Source organism: Panthera pardus, unplaced genomic scaffold, assembly GCF_024362965.1.
Source record: "Panthera pardus isolate Hobbes unplaced genomic scaffold, ASM2436296v1 HiC_scaffold_20, whole genome shotgun sequence".
NCBI classification, from domain to species: Eukaryota; Metazoa; Chordata; class Mammalia; order Carnivora; family Felidae; genus Panthera; species Panthera pardus.
The window spans coordinates 30,857,578-30,875,167 of NW_026526766.1; the positions used below are offsets into that span (position 1 = coordinate 30,857,578).

A 17,590-nucleotide genomic window follows, 5' to 3' on the forward strand; every position below is an offset into this window, starting at 1 on the left:
ATCTTCAGATAGTAGACAGTATTATTCTTGTGAACTGTAGTCAAAATTATCCTTTTGACATAGAAAGATAAAACCCCAAACCCTCAAAATCCTCCATATCACCTAACTAAACAGAAAGAGATACTGTGTTCATGAATTGGAAGACTCATTACGATCAAGATGTTAATTCTTCCCAAGTTGATCTGCATTACAGACACTGTGGATTCAGTGCAATCAAAATCAAAAGCTCAGCCGGCTTTTTTTTGAGATAGACAAGCTGATTTTCAAAACTGTCTACAAAGAAGTAAGGACCTAGAATATCCCAAACAATTTAGAAAAACAACAAAGTTGGAAGACTCACATTATCTGATTTCAAGAGTTACTGTTAAGAGACAGTCATCAAGGTAGTATGGTATTAGCAAAAGGATTAACACAGATCATCAGAAGTGAATAGAGTCCAGACTCTGTTCTGGACTCAGACATGCATTACTAATTGGTTTCCCACAGATGCCAAGGTAACTCAATGGAGAAAGGATATTTTTATCAAGACAGGGTGCTGAGAGGTGGGTATGCAAAGGTAGAGAGCACAATACAGCAAGTATATGTTCTTCTATTCCCAATATTTAGAGTCTGCTGCCAGCATAAAATATTAAGACCCGTAGACCCTGAAATTCTAGATTTGGACTGGGCCAACTAGAATCTATTTTGTGTTTTTCTGATTAGCGGCTTTTATGCTAAAATAAAATTTAAAAGCTGATCAAAGAAGGAATTACTAATACAACAAAGATTTTGAAATCCTAAGAGAATACTATTAATTAGTACATGAAAATACATGTAAAAATGCAAATAAAAATGGACAATTTTCTATGAAAATGTAATGACAAAAATTATATTAAGAAAAAAATACAGGGTGCCTAGCTGGCTCAGTCGGTTGAGCGTTCGACTCTTGATTTCAGCTCGGGTCATGATGCCAGGGTCATGGAATTGTGCCCCTTCCCAGGCTCTGCACTGAGCACGGAGTCTGTTTGAGACTCTCTCTCTCTCTCTCTCTCTCTCTCCCTCTGCCCCACTCCTTGCTCATGCACACTCTCTCTAAAATTAAAAAAAGGGGGGGGGGGAGGGGGCTGCAAGTCTTTAAAAGAAAAAAATACAAATACAAATCCAGTATAGTCTTATGACTAACAAGTCAACAACCAAACATCCACGCAAAAAACCTGTGTAAGGTCCAACTTTATAAGTGAATTTTACAAAATCCTCATGTAATACAATTTTCTCATCTAAATTCCTAGAAAAGAAAAGCAGAAAAGTTCTCCACTTACTTTCATGAGACTATGACCATGATACCATAATTGGACAGAAAAACAAGAAGGTAGAGTCTAAACCAACTTGTGGATACAGAGATAAAAACCCGGAATATAGCATTAGCAAAAAGCCTGAGGAAAATACGTAAGAAGCAACTTACCACACTTATTAGCAATGAGGATCTATACAGGAATTCAAGTTAAAATTAGAAAATACACTATTTACAGTATTTCTAGATTAAAGGAAGTAAGCTATAGTTTTATTCTAATACATACACAAAAGGTAATCAATAATTCAATGTATATTTATGACTAACATGAAATCTTAGCAAACTGGTACACGGAGGGAACTTAACCCTACCCTAACAAAGGTTTCCTTCCAAAAGCTGAGGGCAGACTTCACAGTTGATAGTAAAACAGTGTATATTTTTACTCAAGATTGATGCAACCTATTTCTTTTTTTTAACTTTTTAATGTTTATTAATTTATTTTTTAGAGAGAGAGAGACAGAGACAGAGCACAAGCTGGGGAAGGGCAGAGGGACAGAGGAAGACAGAGAATCCAGAGCAGGCTCCAGGCACAGAGTCCGATGTGGGGCTTGAACTCATGAACCACGAAATCATGACCTGAGCAGAAGACGGACCCTTAACCGACTGAGCCACCCAGGTGCCCTGATGTGACCTATTTCTAGTTCTCCTTTTCCATTTAATGCACTGATCCTTCTAAACCTCATAAATCCAATATAATAAGTGGGGAATAAATGAAGAGCTCACCTGAGGTGTGTTCATTTTCTGTAGCTCTTGGGAGAGTGCAGAGAACTGTGGTCCAGCTGAGGGGACAGAAAGAAGACAGGGGTCCTGAGATCTGACCTTACAGCTCCTACATTCACTTCTCCAAATCTCAGCACCTCAGTCAAGGATCATTCTCCCTGCAGGCGTGGGGCCCTCTGGACATTGAAGAGGCATAAGAAGGATCATGTACAGGCAGCACATGTGTGACTCTAAAATGATCATGGGCTTAAATCTGCAGTTTTATACTGAGCAAACATAAACTCTGATTTAACAATAATGCATGTGTCCTTCTGACTGACACAAAGAAAAGCAACAGAAGATTAGATGAATTAAAATACACCAAAGAATGAGACACTACTTCCAGTAAAATTAACTTGCATGCATCACTTACATTATTTTTCTCAGTAACATTATTTACCGCCTGGTATAGACAATCCACGACAAGCCTACTAAAAGACACTGGCTGCTTCAAGACAGGAAATTTTAATTGTTTGTTTCAGCTGTTATGTATTTTTCAAAAGACCCCTTTGATAAGATGTTTTTGGTGACTTATGTATGAGAGAGTAAACTGTACTCTCCTCTCTCACAAACTGGGTTTTCCCAGATAAGTCACTCAACCTTTTATGTTCAATGTCTTTAAAGCTTTCGAAAGAGAAGCAGGTAACTTTAGAAAACACTTTCCTTATCACTGCTCTGGGATCTTGTGAGGTGAGGATAATGTCATTAGTGTCACATGTGGTGATGGACAGGTGTGACAGCAGTACAATATCTGCAGAGTGGGGGCCATTTAAGGGAAGCAGAATTTTCTCCCTCTTCCTGGTTAAGGGTACCCCCAGACCTCGCCTTCACAAGCTCTCCAAGAAGTGGCCTCTCCTGAGTAGCCTGCCCCCACCAGGCCACCCCAGCTCACATCACTCTTCTCAAGGCTGGCCCAAACCCCCTACTGTCACACAGTGTGGTGGCTTCTGAAGATGGTGTTATCACTAAGTCTAGCTTATTCTGGACAAGGGGATCAGGAACTGCTTCTGACCCTGAAAATCTAGGATCTGCTCCTTTCTGGGCCCTTCTGTCTTTCTGAAGCTCCAGAGAGAGGTCTTAAGGTCAGAGGCGTCCTCTCTTCCAGGTAAGACTCCTGTTCACAGAGGTCCTCTGCTTCCTACCTCACAAGGGTTTGTTTCAAGGCAATTGGGACATGGACCTAAAAAATAATTCATTTGAGGGGCAAAACTATGACTCTTGGAATTCGTTATAATATCAGACTTAAAGACAGCCTGGCAATGCAGAAGGGGTCAGGAACCTCTGTCTGACCCAAGGGACTGAAAAGACACTAAAAATCTCAGAATACTTTGACACATCATCAGATTCCACCTACAATCACTTTCCCTTATATCCTTGGGGACTTGGGGGCAAGCCACTTTGTGTTGTGCTGTGTTGCAATGCTGGTTTTAGGCAGATGTGATATTTAGACAATGCCTGAGGTTGGAAGTAAAGCACACCTGCCCCTGAATCCAAACTTCCTCACAGCTAGTTTGTGACCTGACAAACTTGACCACATCGTTCAACCAAGCTGAGCCTAGGTTTTGTTTTGTTTTAAACGGTTGAAATGAAATGAAAAGAACACAGTGTCTTCTAACTATAAGAGCAGTTGTTATTTACTCAGTGAGTAGGGCTTGGCACTTGTCTAAGTTATGACTTCGATCTAAGTTTCAAATCAACCCCATGGAGCAGTCATATTAATAATACCATTTTGAGATGAGAAACCTGACTCTCTGCCGGATTCCTTCCATCGTCTCTGCTGAAATGTACCCGGGCCTTTTCTGGCTCCGAAGCTCAGGCTCTCACCGCAGACTCACGGTCACCAACAGCTTTATAAATGCACCTTCCCTCCCGCCAACACTAAGTCGGGCAGTAGGCCGGCCCGACCACACGGTCCCGGCACACCTAGGCTCTCACCGAGCACCTGCTCAGAACCGGGCTCAGCCCCATCGGCGCGCCCCAAGTCCGAGGGCCGGGTTCTTCAGTCTACGCCCCCACCGGCCTGCCGGCGGCCGAGGGCTGGCCGGGGCGCCTACCAGGGGTATCCCAAAGATTTCCCGCTTCCATCCCCAGACGCAAGCGCATCTCTCCCATAGAGACCTCCCCTGGACTCTCACCCCAGGTGCGCATCCTTTACTTTCGGAGCAAACCTGTGGGCTCCCAAACCGCTGGCCGGCAGATCCGAGACGAATGAGGAGGCGGGGCTACGACTACGCTAGCGCAGAAGGAGGCCCGAATTTTCTTCCCAGAGTGCCACGCGGTGAAGCCTAAGGATTCAAGACTACATTTCCCATAGATCTCCACGGCCACTTTTGGAGTCTCTCTTTTGGCATTTCCGCATTTTAGAAAGCTAGAGGTTGGTGTTCTTAATAGTCTCCTGCCCAGGTTTTCTCTGGGCCCAAATAGGTTAAGGGTGAAACTTGAATAGAGGATGCTCCTCTATTGGCTATCGACTGATGTATTTTCCTCCCTCAGGATATTTGGAGACAAGGGGGAAATGTGAATATGGATTGAATATTGAAAATACTAAAATGATGGTTACTTAGGTGAAGTGTGAAAAAAATTGAAGTTATGTAATTGTGTAAAAAAGATTGGCGTGACAACTGATTTAGGATTGAAATGATATAGCTGTAAAATTATAATTTTATAATTTTTCAACCTGGGACTTCCATCCTGTCCCTTTATTGCCACTGGTCCTGGTGCCCTTGGAGCTCAATTTAGAGGTTCTGCTGGGGGTCAAGAGGGGTGCTGCAATTGTAAATGTATATAGGAAAGCTGTTGGTTTTTATACACTAACATTGTTGGTGAATTCTCTTATTTCAGCAAATTTTTATGTTATCTTCGATTTCCATGTGCATAGACCAGTTTGCTTGTTCTTGTTGACGTTTATAATTCTTTGTCATTCTGTAAGGAATTACAAATAGAAGCACAAAAATGCTGGTCAAACTATATTAAATCAATCAGTCATAATTGACTTTAACATAAAGATCGCTAATGGAGAGAAAGTGGTCACTACATATGCTCATGTAAGAAACATTTATTGATAACCTGCTGTGCAAGAGACATCATTCTAGATGCTGGGATAACAACATCAAATAAAAGAGATTAAATTCCCTATCCTCATGGACTTTGTGATCAGAATTGTTTTGAACATGAGGAGACTAATAGGTCTCCTCAAGAAAGAGGTGTCAATTGTCAAGAAACAATAGGACCTTGAGGAGAGTCTAATAAACAGGCCTTGAAAAACATGGGTAGGGTTGGTAAAGTGTCCTGTAACTAGTGATGATATGGAGGCATTATCACCACCAGGCCCATAGTGACTATAGGTAATTACCAGAATTTGGCAGAAAAGGCCACTCTTATGAGAGCTGTGGCCTTAGGAAGAGAAACATCATAATGGCTGTTACATGGCTCAGCACAGAGAGCCAAAGGAATAAATATCCAAACCTCACTGTACTCTTCCCTCTAATGCCCTATCCTCAGTTAAGTATTTATAAACCTCATTCAATACCTGTTCTAGAATTCCATCCACATATATCTTCTCCAGACCTTTTTGTCACCAAATTTCAAGTCTTGTGTAGCACCCTACCACTGAACAACTAATTGAACTATTGGACATGAATTCATATAAATATAAACTTAAGACATATTTCTTCTTCACAAAGTGAGTAACTAAATATACCTACTTAAACTCTGCCCACTGGGAAGATTTCAACACACATTTCAGAGCCACTGCTAAGTGAGACTGTAATTGCAGAAGCCATACTTCCAATGATGACACTCTACATTGTAGACTCAATCTGAAGTAAATTTGACTGGTATATAGTCACAGGTCTCCCTTGGGGACTCTTGGGGAATGATTAATTGTATGTGTTTATGACTAAGTTATGAGGAATTTTGTCAAAGGAACCCAGTCTGCCCTTCAGTCAAAGCTTCCTGTCTGTAAAGTAGGAGATACCAAGGACTGGGAAAGAGTATCTGAATCCCTGTTATAATCACTTGTGTTAATTTTCTTCCCATGAGACCCAGAATTTCTTTTTTTTCTTTAAGTTTGTTTGTTTATTTATTTATTTATTTATTTATTTATTTATTTATTTATAGAAAGAGGCAGAGAGAGGGAGAGAGAGAATCCCAAGCAGGCTCTGCACTCTCAGTATAGCAGAGGCTGACACAGGGCCTGATCTCATGAACCGTGAGATCAAAACCTGAGCCCAAATCAAGAGTTGGATGCTTAACCAACTTTGCCACCCAGCTCCCTGCCCCAAGACCCAGAATTTCATATATAGATATATATCTTAAGAAATATCTTAATAAGGTAGCCACCTACTTAACTTCAATGGATCAAAGAGCCACCACTGCAGATCCCTTCAGGTCACCAAAAAAGATGAATTCACATGAGAACTACTCAGAGGGCTTTTAAAAAATATTTGTCAGGATCCCATTAGACAAACACAGGCATATCTCAAAGATATAGTGGGTTTGGTTCCAGGCTACCACAATAAAGTGAATATTGCAATAAAGTGAGTCAAATGAATTTTTTTTGTTTCCCAATGTATAACACTTATGCTATATTTATACTATATTGTTGTTTGATAAATGAGCAATAGCATTATGTCTTAAAAAACAATGTACATATCTTAATTAAAAATATTTTATAGCTATAAAATGCTAACTATCATCTGAACTTTCAGCAACACATAATCATTGATCACAGATCACCATAACAAATAGAATAATAAAGTTTGAAATATTGTGAGAATTACCAAAATGTGACACAGAGGCATGAAGTGAGCAAATGATGTTGGAAAATGGTGCTAATAGACTTGCTCAATGCAGGATTGACACAAACCTTCAATTTGTAAAAAACACAATCTATCTGCAAAGTGCAATAACGTGCAATAAAATGAGTTATGTCTGTATATATTTCTTTGGTATGAAATGCACCATGGGTTGCTCCTGAGTCCACAGTGAATATACATCTATTGATAAATTTGGCCTTGTCCAAAACCAATTCATCCTTCTTGGCCTAATACCCTAAGGATCCACCTTCATATATGCTACCTAGTTTCTGCTTATACTATTGAGCAAGATCTTGAGTTCGTGTGTGTGTGTGTGTGTGTGTGTGTGTGTGTGTGTGTGTGTGTGTTTTAATTTCTGGATTAGCCCTTGCAATTTTCCTTCTGAGCATAGCTGGGTTTTTATTCTCACTATAGGCCTGGAGCCAGCAAGGGAGGTTGTACAGGCAAAGCCTGAGGACAGCGTGCATTCCTTTTTAGGGGTAAGTTGTATTAGGGCCACCCCTTAGGATTTAGAGAGAAAGAGAGCCACTGTCAGAAGTCAGTTAACCTTCATTTTTTTTCTCAGCTCCTCACAAACAGCGATTTTTAGTAAATCTTAAAAGCCTTAAAATTGCAGAGTGTGCCAAGTACAATGAAACCTGAACTACCCTGCAAGCCTCAAAGGCCTAATTTGCTTTTTTTTTTTTTTTGAGAGAGAGAGAGAGAGGGAGAAAGAGAGAGAGAGACAAAGAGAGAGAGAGAGAGAGAGCGCGCAGAAGCAAGGGAGGGACAGAGAGAGAGAGACAGGGAGGGAGACATAGAATCCAGAATCCGAAGCAAGACCCAGGCTCTGAGCTATCAGCACAGAGCCAGATGTGGGGCTCGAACCCACAGACCGTGAGATCATGATCTGAGCCAAAGTCGGATGCACAACTGACTGAGCCCCCCAGGTGCCCCTAACTTGCTTTTGATCCTAGTTGTACACCAAAGGCAAAGTGTACAGAGCAGAGAATAGCTGTTTCGACCAACTACTAATAGACGTTTGACCATATCCTTCTTTTCTGATAATAACTTTGGGCTTCCTGGATACCAGATAATCCACCTAAGTGAAGGAATAATTCACTTGATCTTTCCTTACCTTGATCTTTTTTTTTTTACTGATTTAAATGTTTTCTTAAATTTTTTATTTTATTTTATTTTTTAAATTTACATCCAAGTTAGTTAGCATATAGTGCAACAATGATTTCAAGAGTAATTTCCTTAATGCCCCTTACTCATTTATCCATTTAGCACCTCCCACCACCCCTCCAGTAACCCTATGTTTGTTCTCCATATTTAAGAGACTCTTATGTTTTGTTCCCCTCCCTGTTTTTATATTATCTTTGCTTCCCTTCCCTTGTGTTCATCTGCTCTGTGTCTTAAAGTCCTCATATGAGTGAAGTCATATGATAGTTGTCTTTCTCTAACTGACTAATTATGCTTAGCATAATAGTTCTATCCATGTAGTTGCAAATGGCAACATTTCATTCTTTTTGATTGCCGAGTAATACTCCATTGTATATATATACCACCTCTTCTTTATCCATTCATCCATCAATGGACATTTGGACTCTTTCCATTCTTTGGCTACTGTTGACAGTGCTGCTATAAACATGGGGGTGCATGTACCCCTTTGAAACAGCATCCCTGTATCCCTTGGATAAATACCTAAGAGTACAATTGCTGGGTCATAGGGTAGTTCTATTTTTAATTTTTTGAGAAACCTCCATACTGTTCCTCAGGGTGGCTGCACCAGTTTGCATTCCCACCAGCAGTGCAAAAGAGATCCTCTTTCTCTGCATCCTCGCCAGCATCTGATGTTGCCTGAGTTTTTAATGTTAGCCATTCTGACAGGTGTGAGGTGGTATCTCATTGTGGTTTTGATTTGTATTTCCCTAATGATGAGTGATGTTGAGCATTTTTTCATGTGTCAGTTGGCCATCTGGATGTCTTCCTTGGAGGAGTGTCTATTCATGTTTTTTGCCCGTTTCTTCACTGAATTATTTGTTTTTTGGGTGTTGAGTTTGCTAAGTTCTTTATAGATTTTGGATACTAACCCTTTGTCTGATAGTCATTTGCAAATATCTTCTCCCATTCCTTCAGTTGCCTTTTAGTTTTGCTGATTGTTTCCTTCGCTGTGCAGAAGATTTTTATTTTGATGAGGTCCCAATAGTTCACTTTTGCTTTTGTTTCCCTTGCCTCTGGAGAAGAAGTTTCTGTGGCCATGGTCAAAGAGGTTTTTGCTGCTTTCTCCTTGAGGATTTTAATGGTTTCCTGTCACATTTAGGTCTTTCATCTGTTTTGAGTTTATTTTTGTGTATGATGTAAGGAAGAGGTCCAGGTTCATTCTTCTGCATGTCACTGTCCTGTTTTCCCACCACCACTTGCTGAAGAGACTGTCTTTATTCCATTGGATATTCTTTTCTGCTTTGTCAAAGATCGTCACCTTGATCTTGACCTTACTCTAAGTCCACTCTACCAGGGATTGGAGGAGAAGGTGTAATTACCTGACATCCATCCCCGTATGGGTAGTGATAATTTTATAAATGACATTACAGAACTGTAATGTCTCTCTTGAAGATATTCTTGTATTCAAATCTTATCTGAATGAGTACATGACATAAATTCCATCTATTGAGAGCCCAAATATATTGGATCACTTTTTAAACTGTTGAGTCAACTCCATCTTGGAAATCTCTTTCCGGATTTCTGTCACTATAGATTTGTTTTGTCTTCTCTAGAGTTTCATGCAAAAGGAATCACATAGTGTATACTATTTTGTGGTAACTTTAAAAAACATTTTTTTAAAATGTTTATTTATTTTGGAGAGAGAGAGACAGACAGACAGAATGTGAGCGGGTGAGGGGCAGAGAGAGGGAGACACAGAATCTGAAGCAGGCTCCAGTCTCTGAGCTGACAGCACAGAGCTGGATGTGGGGCTCCAACCCAGGAACCTTGTGAGATCATGACCTTAGCAAAGTTGGGCGCTTAACAGACAGAGCCACCCATGCGCCCCCTTGTGGTGGCTTTTTAAAAGTTCAGGGTAATAATTTAGAAATTCATCTTATAGTTGAATTCCAGCAATGCAGAAACAGCTCACACAGGGAGAAACAACTGCTTATGGGATCAAGACGTACTCATTGTGCCAAATGGTTTGAATTCAAAGACATGTACTCATTCCAATTTCCTAGTTCTTAGACTTTCCCAATAAATGTCTAAAATTTCATCTAATATGCTTCCTCAAGTTGTGGGTACAATAGTAACTGTGATTCTTTGAAGAAATAGTGACCTCAAACTACCTAAATTTGTTTAAAAAATATTAAATTATGCATCCAAGAAGTTTAATGAACCATAATTAGGACATATTCAAAGAGATTTATACCTAGACACATCATAGCCAAAGTGTTGAAAGCCACACACACAAAGAAAAAAATCTTAAAAGAAGCAAGAGAAAAACAACTTGATATGTGCAAGGGTGCATCAATATAGAAAATGTCTAAGTTCCCATCAGAGAAAAATGACCCTAGAAGGCAGTGGAATGATATATTCAAAATACTGAAAAAAAAAACTGCTAATAAGGAATTTTTTATCCAGTGAAACTATCTACCAGTTATAAAGGTAAAATAAGGACATTCCAAAATTTAAAAAGATTGAGAGAACTCCTTGATATCAGAACTGATTTATGAAAAATACTAAAGAAAATTCTTTGGAACGTAGAAGAGAATGATACCAGATGGTAGCTCAAATTGGAAGAAATGTAAAGTGTAGAAGAAATCAATATCCATGTTAAAAATAAAATAATCTAAATATATTTTCACATTTATTCTGTTAAATTCTTTAAAATATATAACTGTGTAAATAAATAATTATAACATTGTAATGTTGGTTTTGTAAAATATACAGATGTAATATATATGAAAATAATAGCACAAGAGGGGAAAAGAATAGAGTTATGTTGGAGAAAATATTTTATATTTCATGGGAATCAAGTTAACATCAATTTGAAATAAACTGTAATGAGTTAAGATGCATTTTGGAATTTCTAGAGCACGCACTACTAAAAATATAGTAAAAAAATTATTAGAGGAATTAAGATGATATACTAAAAGATTTATTTAATACAAAAGAAGTTAGTAAAGGAGGAAAATAGGAACAAGACAGTTAAAGACATAGCAAAATGGCAACTGTAACTCTGACCCTATTAACAACTGCACTAAATATGAATTGTCCAAACAACCCAACTAAAAAGCAGAGATTGGCAAAATAGGTAATAATGTAAGATCCAACTATAACAATTTACAAAGGACACACATTAGATTCAAAGACACACAGGTTGAAAGCAAAAAAATGGAAAAGATATACCATGCAAATAACAACCAACAGACAGATGGAGGGGTTGTACTAATATTGGACGATGTAGGATTTAAAAAATTTTTATTTAAATTCCAATTAGAGGGGCGCCTGGGTGGCTCAGTCGGTTAAGCATCCGACTTCAGCTCAGGTCACGATCTCACGGTCCGTGAGTTCGAGCCCCGCATCGGGCTCTGGGCTGACGGCTCAGAGCCTGGAGCCTGCTTCCGATTCTGTGTCCTCCCTCTCTCTGCCCCTCCCCCATTCATGCTGTCTCTCTCTGTCTCAAAAATAAATAAAAGTTAAAAAAAAATTTTTTTTTAAATAAATAAATTCCAATTAGTTAATATACAGTGTAATATTAGTCTCAGGTGTGTAATACAGTGATTCAACACTTCTACACAATATATGGTGCTCGCGACAAGTTCACTCCTTAATTCTCATCACCTATTTAACCCATCCCCTCAACCTCCTCTCTGGTAACCACCAGTTTGTTCTGTATAGTTCAGTCTGTTTTATTGTTTGCCTCTCTATCTCTCTTTTTTTCCCCTTTTGCTCATTTATTTCTTAAATTCCACATATGAGTGAAATCATGTGGTATTTGTCTTTCTCTGACTTTTTTCACTTAGCATAATACACTCTATCTCCATCCACATTGTTACAAATGTCAAGATTTCACTTGTTTTTATGGGTGAGTAATTCCATTGTGTACATATACCACATCTTTATTCACTCATCAGTTGATGGACATTTGGGCTCTTTCCATAATTTGGCTATTGTTGATAATGCTGCTATAAACATCAGGGTACACCTGTCCTTATGAATCAGTATTTTTGTATGTTTTTGATAAATACCTAGTAGTGCAATTTCTGGGTCATAGGGTAGCTCTATTTTTAACTTTTTAAGGAATCTCCATATTGTTTTCCACAGTGGTTGACCAGTTTGCATTCCTACCAACAGTGTAAGAGGGTTCCTCTTTCTTTGCATCCTCACCAACATCTATTGTTTCTTTTATTGTTAATTTTAGCCATTCTGACAGGTGAAATGAAAGTCAAAACCCAATGGTCCGAAATCTGTGCCATGCAGCAAAAGTAGTCATAAGAGAGAAGTTTATAGCAATACAGGCTTACATCAAAAGCAAAAAAATCTCAAATACAAAATCTAACCTTACACTTAAAAGAGCTGGAAAAAGAACAAGTTAAGCCTAAAGCCAGCAGAAGAAGGGAAATAATAAAGATTAGAGCAGAAATAAATGATATAGAAACAACAAGAACAAAAACATTAGAACACAGCAATGAAACTAAGAGCTAGTTCTTTGAAAGAATTAATAAAATAGGTAAATCCCTAGCCAGATTTATCAAAAAGAAAAAAGAAAGGACCCAATAGATAAAATCATGAATGAAAGAGGAGAGATCACAACCAACACCACAGAAATACAAACAATTATAAGAGAACACTAGAAAAATTATATGCCAAAAAATTGGGCAATCTGGAAGAAATGGATAAATTCCTAGAAACATAGAAACATAATTTCCTAGAAACATTCCTACCAAAACTGAAACAGGACGGAATAGAAATTTTTAACAGATCCATACCAGTAAAATTTAATCAGTAATCAAAAATCTGCCACGAAACAAAAGTCCAGGTCCAGATGACTTCCCACAAGACTTCTACCAAACATTTTAAGAAGAATTAATACCTCTACTTCTCAAATTGTTCCAAAAATATAAATGGAAGGAAAACTTCCAAACTCATTCCAGAAAGCCAGCATTACCTTGATTCCAAAACCAAAGACCCCAATAAAAAAGAGAATTACAGGCCAATATCCCTGATGAACATGATGCAAAAACTCTCAATAAAATAGCAAATTGAATCCAATAGGTCTTTCAACTTCTCGCTTAAGTTTATTCCCAAGTATTCTTTTTGGTGCAATTGTAAATGGGAAATATTTTATTAATTTCACTTTCTGCTACTTTGTTATTAATGTATAGAAATTCAACAGATTTCTGTACATTGATTTTGTGTCCTGCAACCTTACTGAATTCATTTATCAGTTTTAGTCATTTTTGGTTTTGTTTTTTTTTTGTGTGTGTGTGAAGTCCTTAAGGCTTTCTATATACAGTATCATGTCATCTGCAAATAGTGAAAGTTTTACTTCCTCATCACCAATTTGGATGTCTTTTATTTATTTTTCATGTCTGACTGTTGTGTCTCAGCACTTTCAGTACAATGTTGAATTAAAGTGGTGAGAGTTGATATCCTTGTCTTGTTCCTGACCTTAGGGGAAAAGCTATTTGTTTTTTCCCAATGAAGATGATATTAGCTGTGGGTTTTTCATACATGGCCTTTATTATGTTGAGCTATGTTCCCTCTAAACCTACTCCGTTAAGGGTTTTTATCATGAATGGATGTTGTATTTTGCCAAATACCTTTCTGCATCTATAGAAATGATTGTATGGTTTTTATCCTCTTCTTTTTTATTTTTATTTTTTATTTTTTAAAAGTGTTTATTATTTATTTTGAGAGAGAGTGCAATTGGGGGAGGGGCAGAGAAAGAGAGAGAGAGAGGAAGAGAGACTCTCAAGGAAGCTCTGTGCTGTCAGAACAGAGCCTGACATGGGGCTTGATCTCACAAACCATGAGATCATGACGAAACAAAATCGAGAGGTGGACACTTAACCAACTGAACCACACAGGAGTCCCCTCTTCTTTTTTTTTAAATGCAATGTTTTAAAAAAATATTTATTTAAATTCAGGTTAATTAACATATTATGTAGTACTGGTTTCAGGAGTATAACCCAGTGATTCATTACTTACACATAACACTCCATGCTCATCCCAAGCACCCTCCTAAATGCCTATCACCCATTTAGCCCTTTCCCCACCCACCTCTCCTCCAGAAACCCTCAGTTTGTACTCTGTATTTAAGAGTCTCTTATGGTTTACCATCCTCTCTGTTTTTATCTCTTTTTTTCCTTCCCTTCCCCTATGTTCATCTGTTTTGTTTTTTCATTCCTCATATGACTGAAATCATATATTTGTCTTTCTCTAACAGACTTTTTTTCATTTAGCATAATATACTCTAGTTCCATCCATTGTTGCAAACACCAAGATTTCATTCTTTTTGATCACTGAGTAATATTCCACTGTGTGTGTGTGTGTGTGTGTATATATATATATATATACCACATCTTCTTTATCCACTCATCAGTTGATGGACATTTGGGCACTTTCCACAATTTGGCAATTATTGATAATGCTGCTATAAACACCAGGGTACACATGTCCCTTTGAATCAGTCTTTTTGCATCTTTTGGATAAATAACTAGTAATGCAATTTCTGGGTTGTAGGGTAGTTCTATTTTTAATTTTTTGAGAAATCTCCATACTGTTCTTCAGAATGGTTGACCAGTTTGCATTCCCACCAACAGTGCAAAAGAGATCCCCTTCTTCAGCATCTTCACCAACACTGTTGTTTCCTGAGTTCTTAATTTTAGCCATTCTGACAGGTGTGAGGTGGTATCTCATTGTGGTTTTGATTGTATTTTCCTGGCGATGAGTGATGTTGAACATCTTTTCATGTGTCTGTTAGCCATCTGGATGTCTTCAAAAAGTGTCTGTTCATGTCTTCTGCCCATTTCTTCACTGGATTATTTGGTTTTTAGGGTGTTGAGTTTGACAAGTTCTTTATAGATTTTGGATGCTCACACTTTATCTGATATGTCATTTGCAAATATCTTCTCCAATTCTGTTGCCTGCCTTTTAGTTTTTTTGATTGTTTCCTTTGTTGTGCAGGTTTTTATCTTGATGAGGTCCCAATAGTTCATTTTTTATTTTGTTTCCCTTGCCTATGGAGATATGTCTCGTCAGAAGTTGATTTAGCCAAGGTCAAAGAGTTTGCTGCCTGATTTGTCCTGTAGGATTTTGATGATTTCTTATTTTACATTTAGGTCTTTCATTCATTTTGAATTTATATTTGCGTATGGTGTAAGAAAGTGGTCAAGTTTCATTCTTCTGCATGTTTCTGTCCAGTAATCCCAACACCACTTGTTGAACAGACTGTGTTTTTCCATTGGATATTCTTTCCTGCTTTGTTGAAGATTAGTTGGCCATCTTTTGGGTCCATTTCTGGATTTTCTATTTTGTTCCATTGATCTGAGTGTCTATTTTTGTGCCAACACTGTACTGCCTTGATGATTACAGCTTTAATAAGGCTTGAAGTCTGGAATTATGATGGCTCCAGCTGTGATTTCCTTTTTCAACATTGGCTATTCAGGGTCTTTTTTGGTTCCATACAAATTTTAAAATTGTTTTTCTACCTCTGTGAAGAATACTAGTGTTATTTTGATAGGGATTTCACTGAGTGTGTTGATTTCTTTGGGTAGTATAGACATTTTAACAATATTTGTTGTTCCAATCCATAAGCATGGAATGTTTTTCCATTTCTTTGTGTCATTTTCAGTTTCTATCATAAGCTTTCTATTATTTTCAGGCTATAGACCCTTTACCTCTTTGGTTAGGTTTATTCTTAGGTATCTGGATTTTGAAGCAATTGTAAGTGGAATTGATTCCTTGATTTCTCTTTCTACTGCTTCAGAAATGCAACCAATTTCTGTACATTGATTTTATATCCTGTGACTTTGCTGAATTCATGTATCCATTCTAGCTGTTTTTTGGTAGAGTTGTTTGGGGTTTCCATGTAGAGTATTATGTCATCTGTGAAGAGTGAAAGTTTGACTTCTTCCTTACCTATTTGGATGCCTTTTCTTTTTTCTTTGTTGTCTGATAGCTGAGGATAGGACTTCCAGTACTGTGTTGAATAGCAATGGTGAGAGTGGACATCCCTATTGTGTTCCTGACCTTAGTGAGAAAGCTCTTAGTTTTTCCCCATTGAGGATGATGTTAGCCTTGCGTCTTTTGTATATGGTTTTTTGATGTTGAGGTATGTTCCTTCTATCCCTACTTCCTTGAGGGATTTTATCAAGAAAGGATGCTGTATTTTGTCAAATGCTTTTTCTGTATCTATTAAGAGGGTTCTATGGTTCCTGTCATTTCCTTTATTAATGTGGTGTATCATGTTGATTGATTTGCAAATACTGAACCAGTCCTTAAGCCCAGGAATGAATCCCACTTGATCAGGGTGAATAATTCTTTTAATGTACTGTTGAATTCGATTTTCTAGTCTCTTGCTGAGAATTTTTGCATCCAGTTTCATCAGAGATATTGGCCCATAATTCTCCTTTTTAGTGAGGTGTTTATCTAGTTTTGGAATCAAGGTAATGCTGGCTTCATAGAATGAGTTTGGAAGCTTTCCTGCCATTTTTATTTTTTGGATCAGTTAGCAAAGAATAGGTATTAACTCTTCTTTAAATGTCTGGTAGAATTTTCCATGGGAAGCCATTTGGCCCAGGAGATTTTTGATAACTGATTCAATTGCTTTGCTTGTTATGGGTCTGTTCAAATTTTTTACTTCTTCCTGTTTCATTTTTGGTAGTGTGTGAGTTTTTAGGAATTTATGCATTTCTTCCAGATTTCCCAGTTTGTCAGCATGTAAGTTTTCATAATATTGTCTTATAATTGTATTTCTGCAGTGCTGGTTGTGATCTCTCCTCTTTAATTTGTGATTTCATCTATTTGGGTCCTCTCTTGTTTCTTTTTGATAAGTCTGGCTAGAGGCGTTATCAATTTTATTTATTCTTTCAAATAACTAGCATTTAATTTCATTATCTATTCTATTTTTTTCTTTCTATATTGTTTATTTCTGGTTTAATTTTTATTATTTCCCCTCTTCTGCAGACTTTAGGCTTTATTTGCTGCATCTTTTCTAGCTCCTTTAGGTGTGATGTTAGGTTGTGCATTTGGGACCTTTATTGCTCCTTGAGGTAGCCCTGAATAGCAATGTACTTTCCTGTTAGGACTGCCTTTGCTGCATCCCAAAGGGTTTGACCATCGTGTTTTCATTTTCATTGGCATTCATGTATTTTTAAAAAAATTTTTCTTTAATTTCCTGGTTAACCCATTCATTCTTTACTAAGATGTTCTTTAACCTCCATGTATTGGAGGACTTTCCAATTTTTTTCTTGTGGTTGATTTCAAATTTCATATCTTTGTGATCTGAAAATATGCATGCTATGATCTTGATCCTTTGTACCTGTTGAGGGCTGATTTGTCACCCAGTATGTGATCTGTTTTGGAGAATATTCCATGTGCACTTAGGGAAAATGTGAATTCTGCTGCTTTAGGGTGAAATGTTCTGAATATACCTGTTAAGTCCATCTGGTCCAGTGTGTCATTCAAAGCCATTGTTTCCTTATTG

At 37.8% G+C, this 17,590-nt stretch overlaps 1 protein-coding gene across 1 annotated transcript in view; it reads right to left on the reverse strand.

The window, feature by feature from the left end:
- LOC109260773 (zinc finger protein 782-like) overlaps positions 1-4,339 on the reverse strand; it is a 74,298-nt gene extending 69,959 nt beyond the window's left edge. Inside the window, exons 1-2 of the mRNA XM_053907872.1 lie at positions 4,225-4,339; positions 2,054-2,109 (exon numbers count right to left, since the gene is read on the reverse strand). Of these exons, the coding sequence (XP_053763847.1) occupies positions 2,054-2,109; positions 4,225-4,237 (69 nt within the window). The 5' untranslated portion in view covers positions 4,238-4,339. The remainder of the gene's footprint in view (positions 1-2,053; positions 2,110-4,224) is intronic.
- Positions 4,340-17,590: the final 13,251 nt, after the last annotated feature.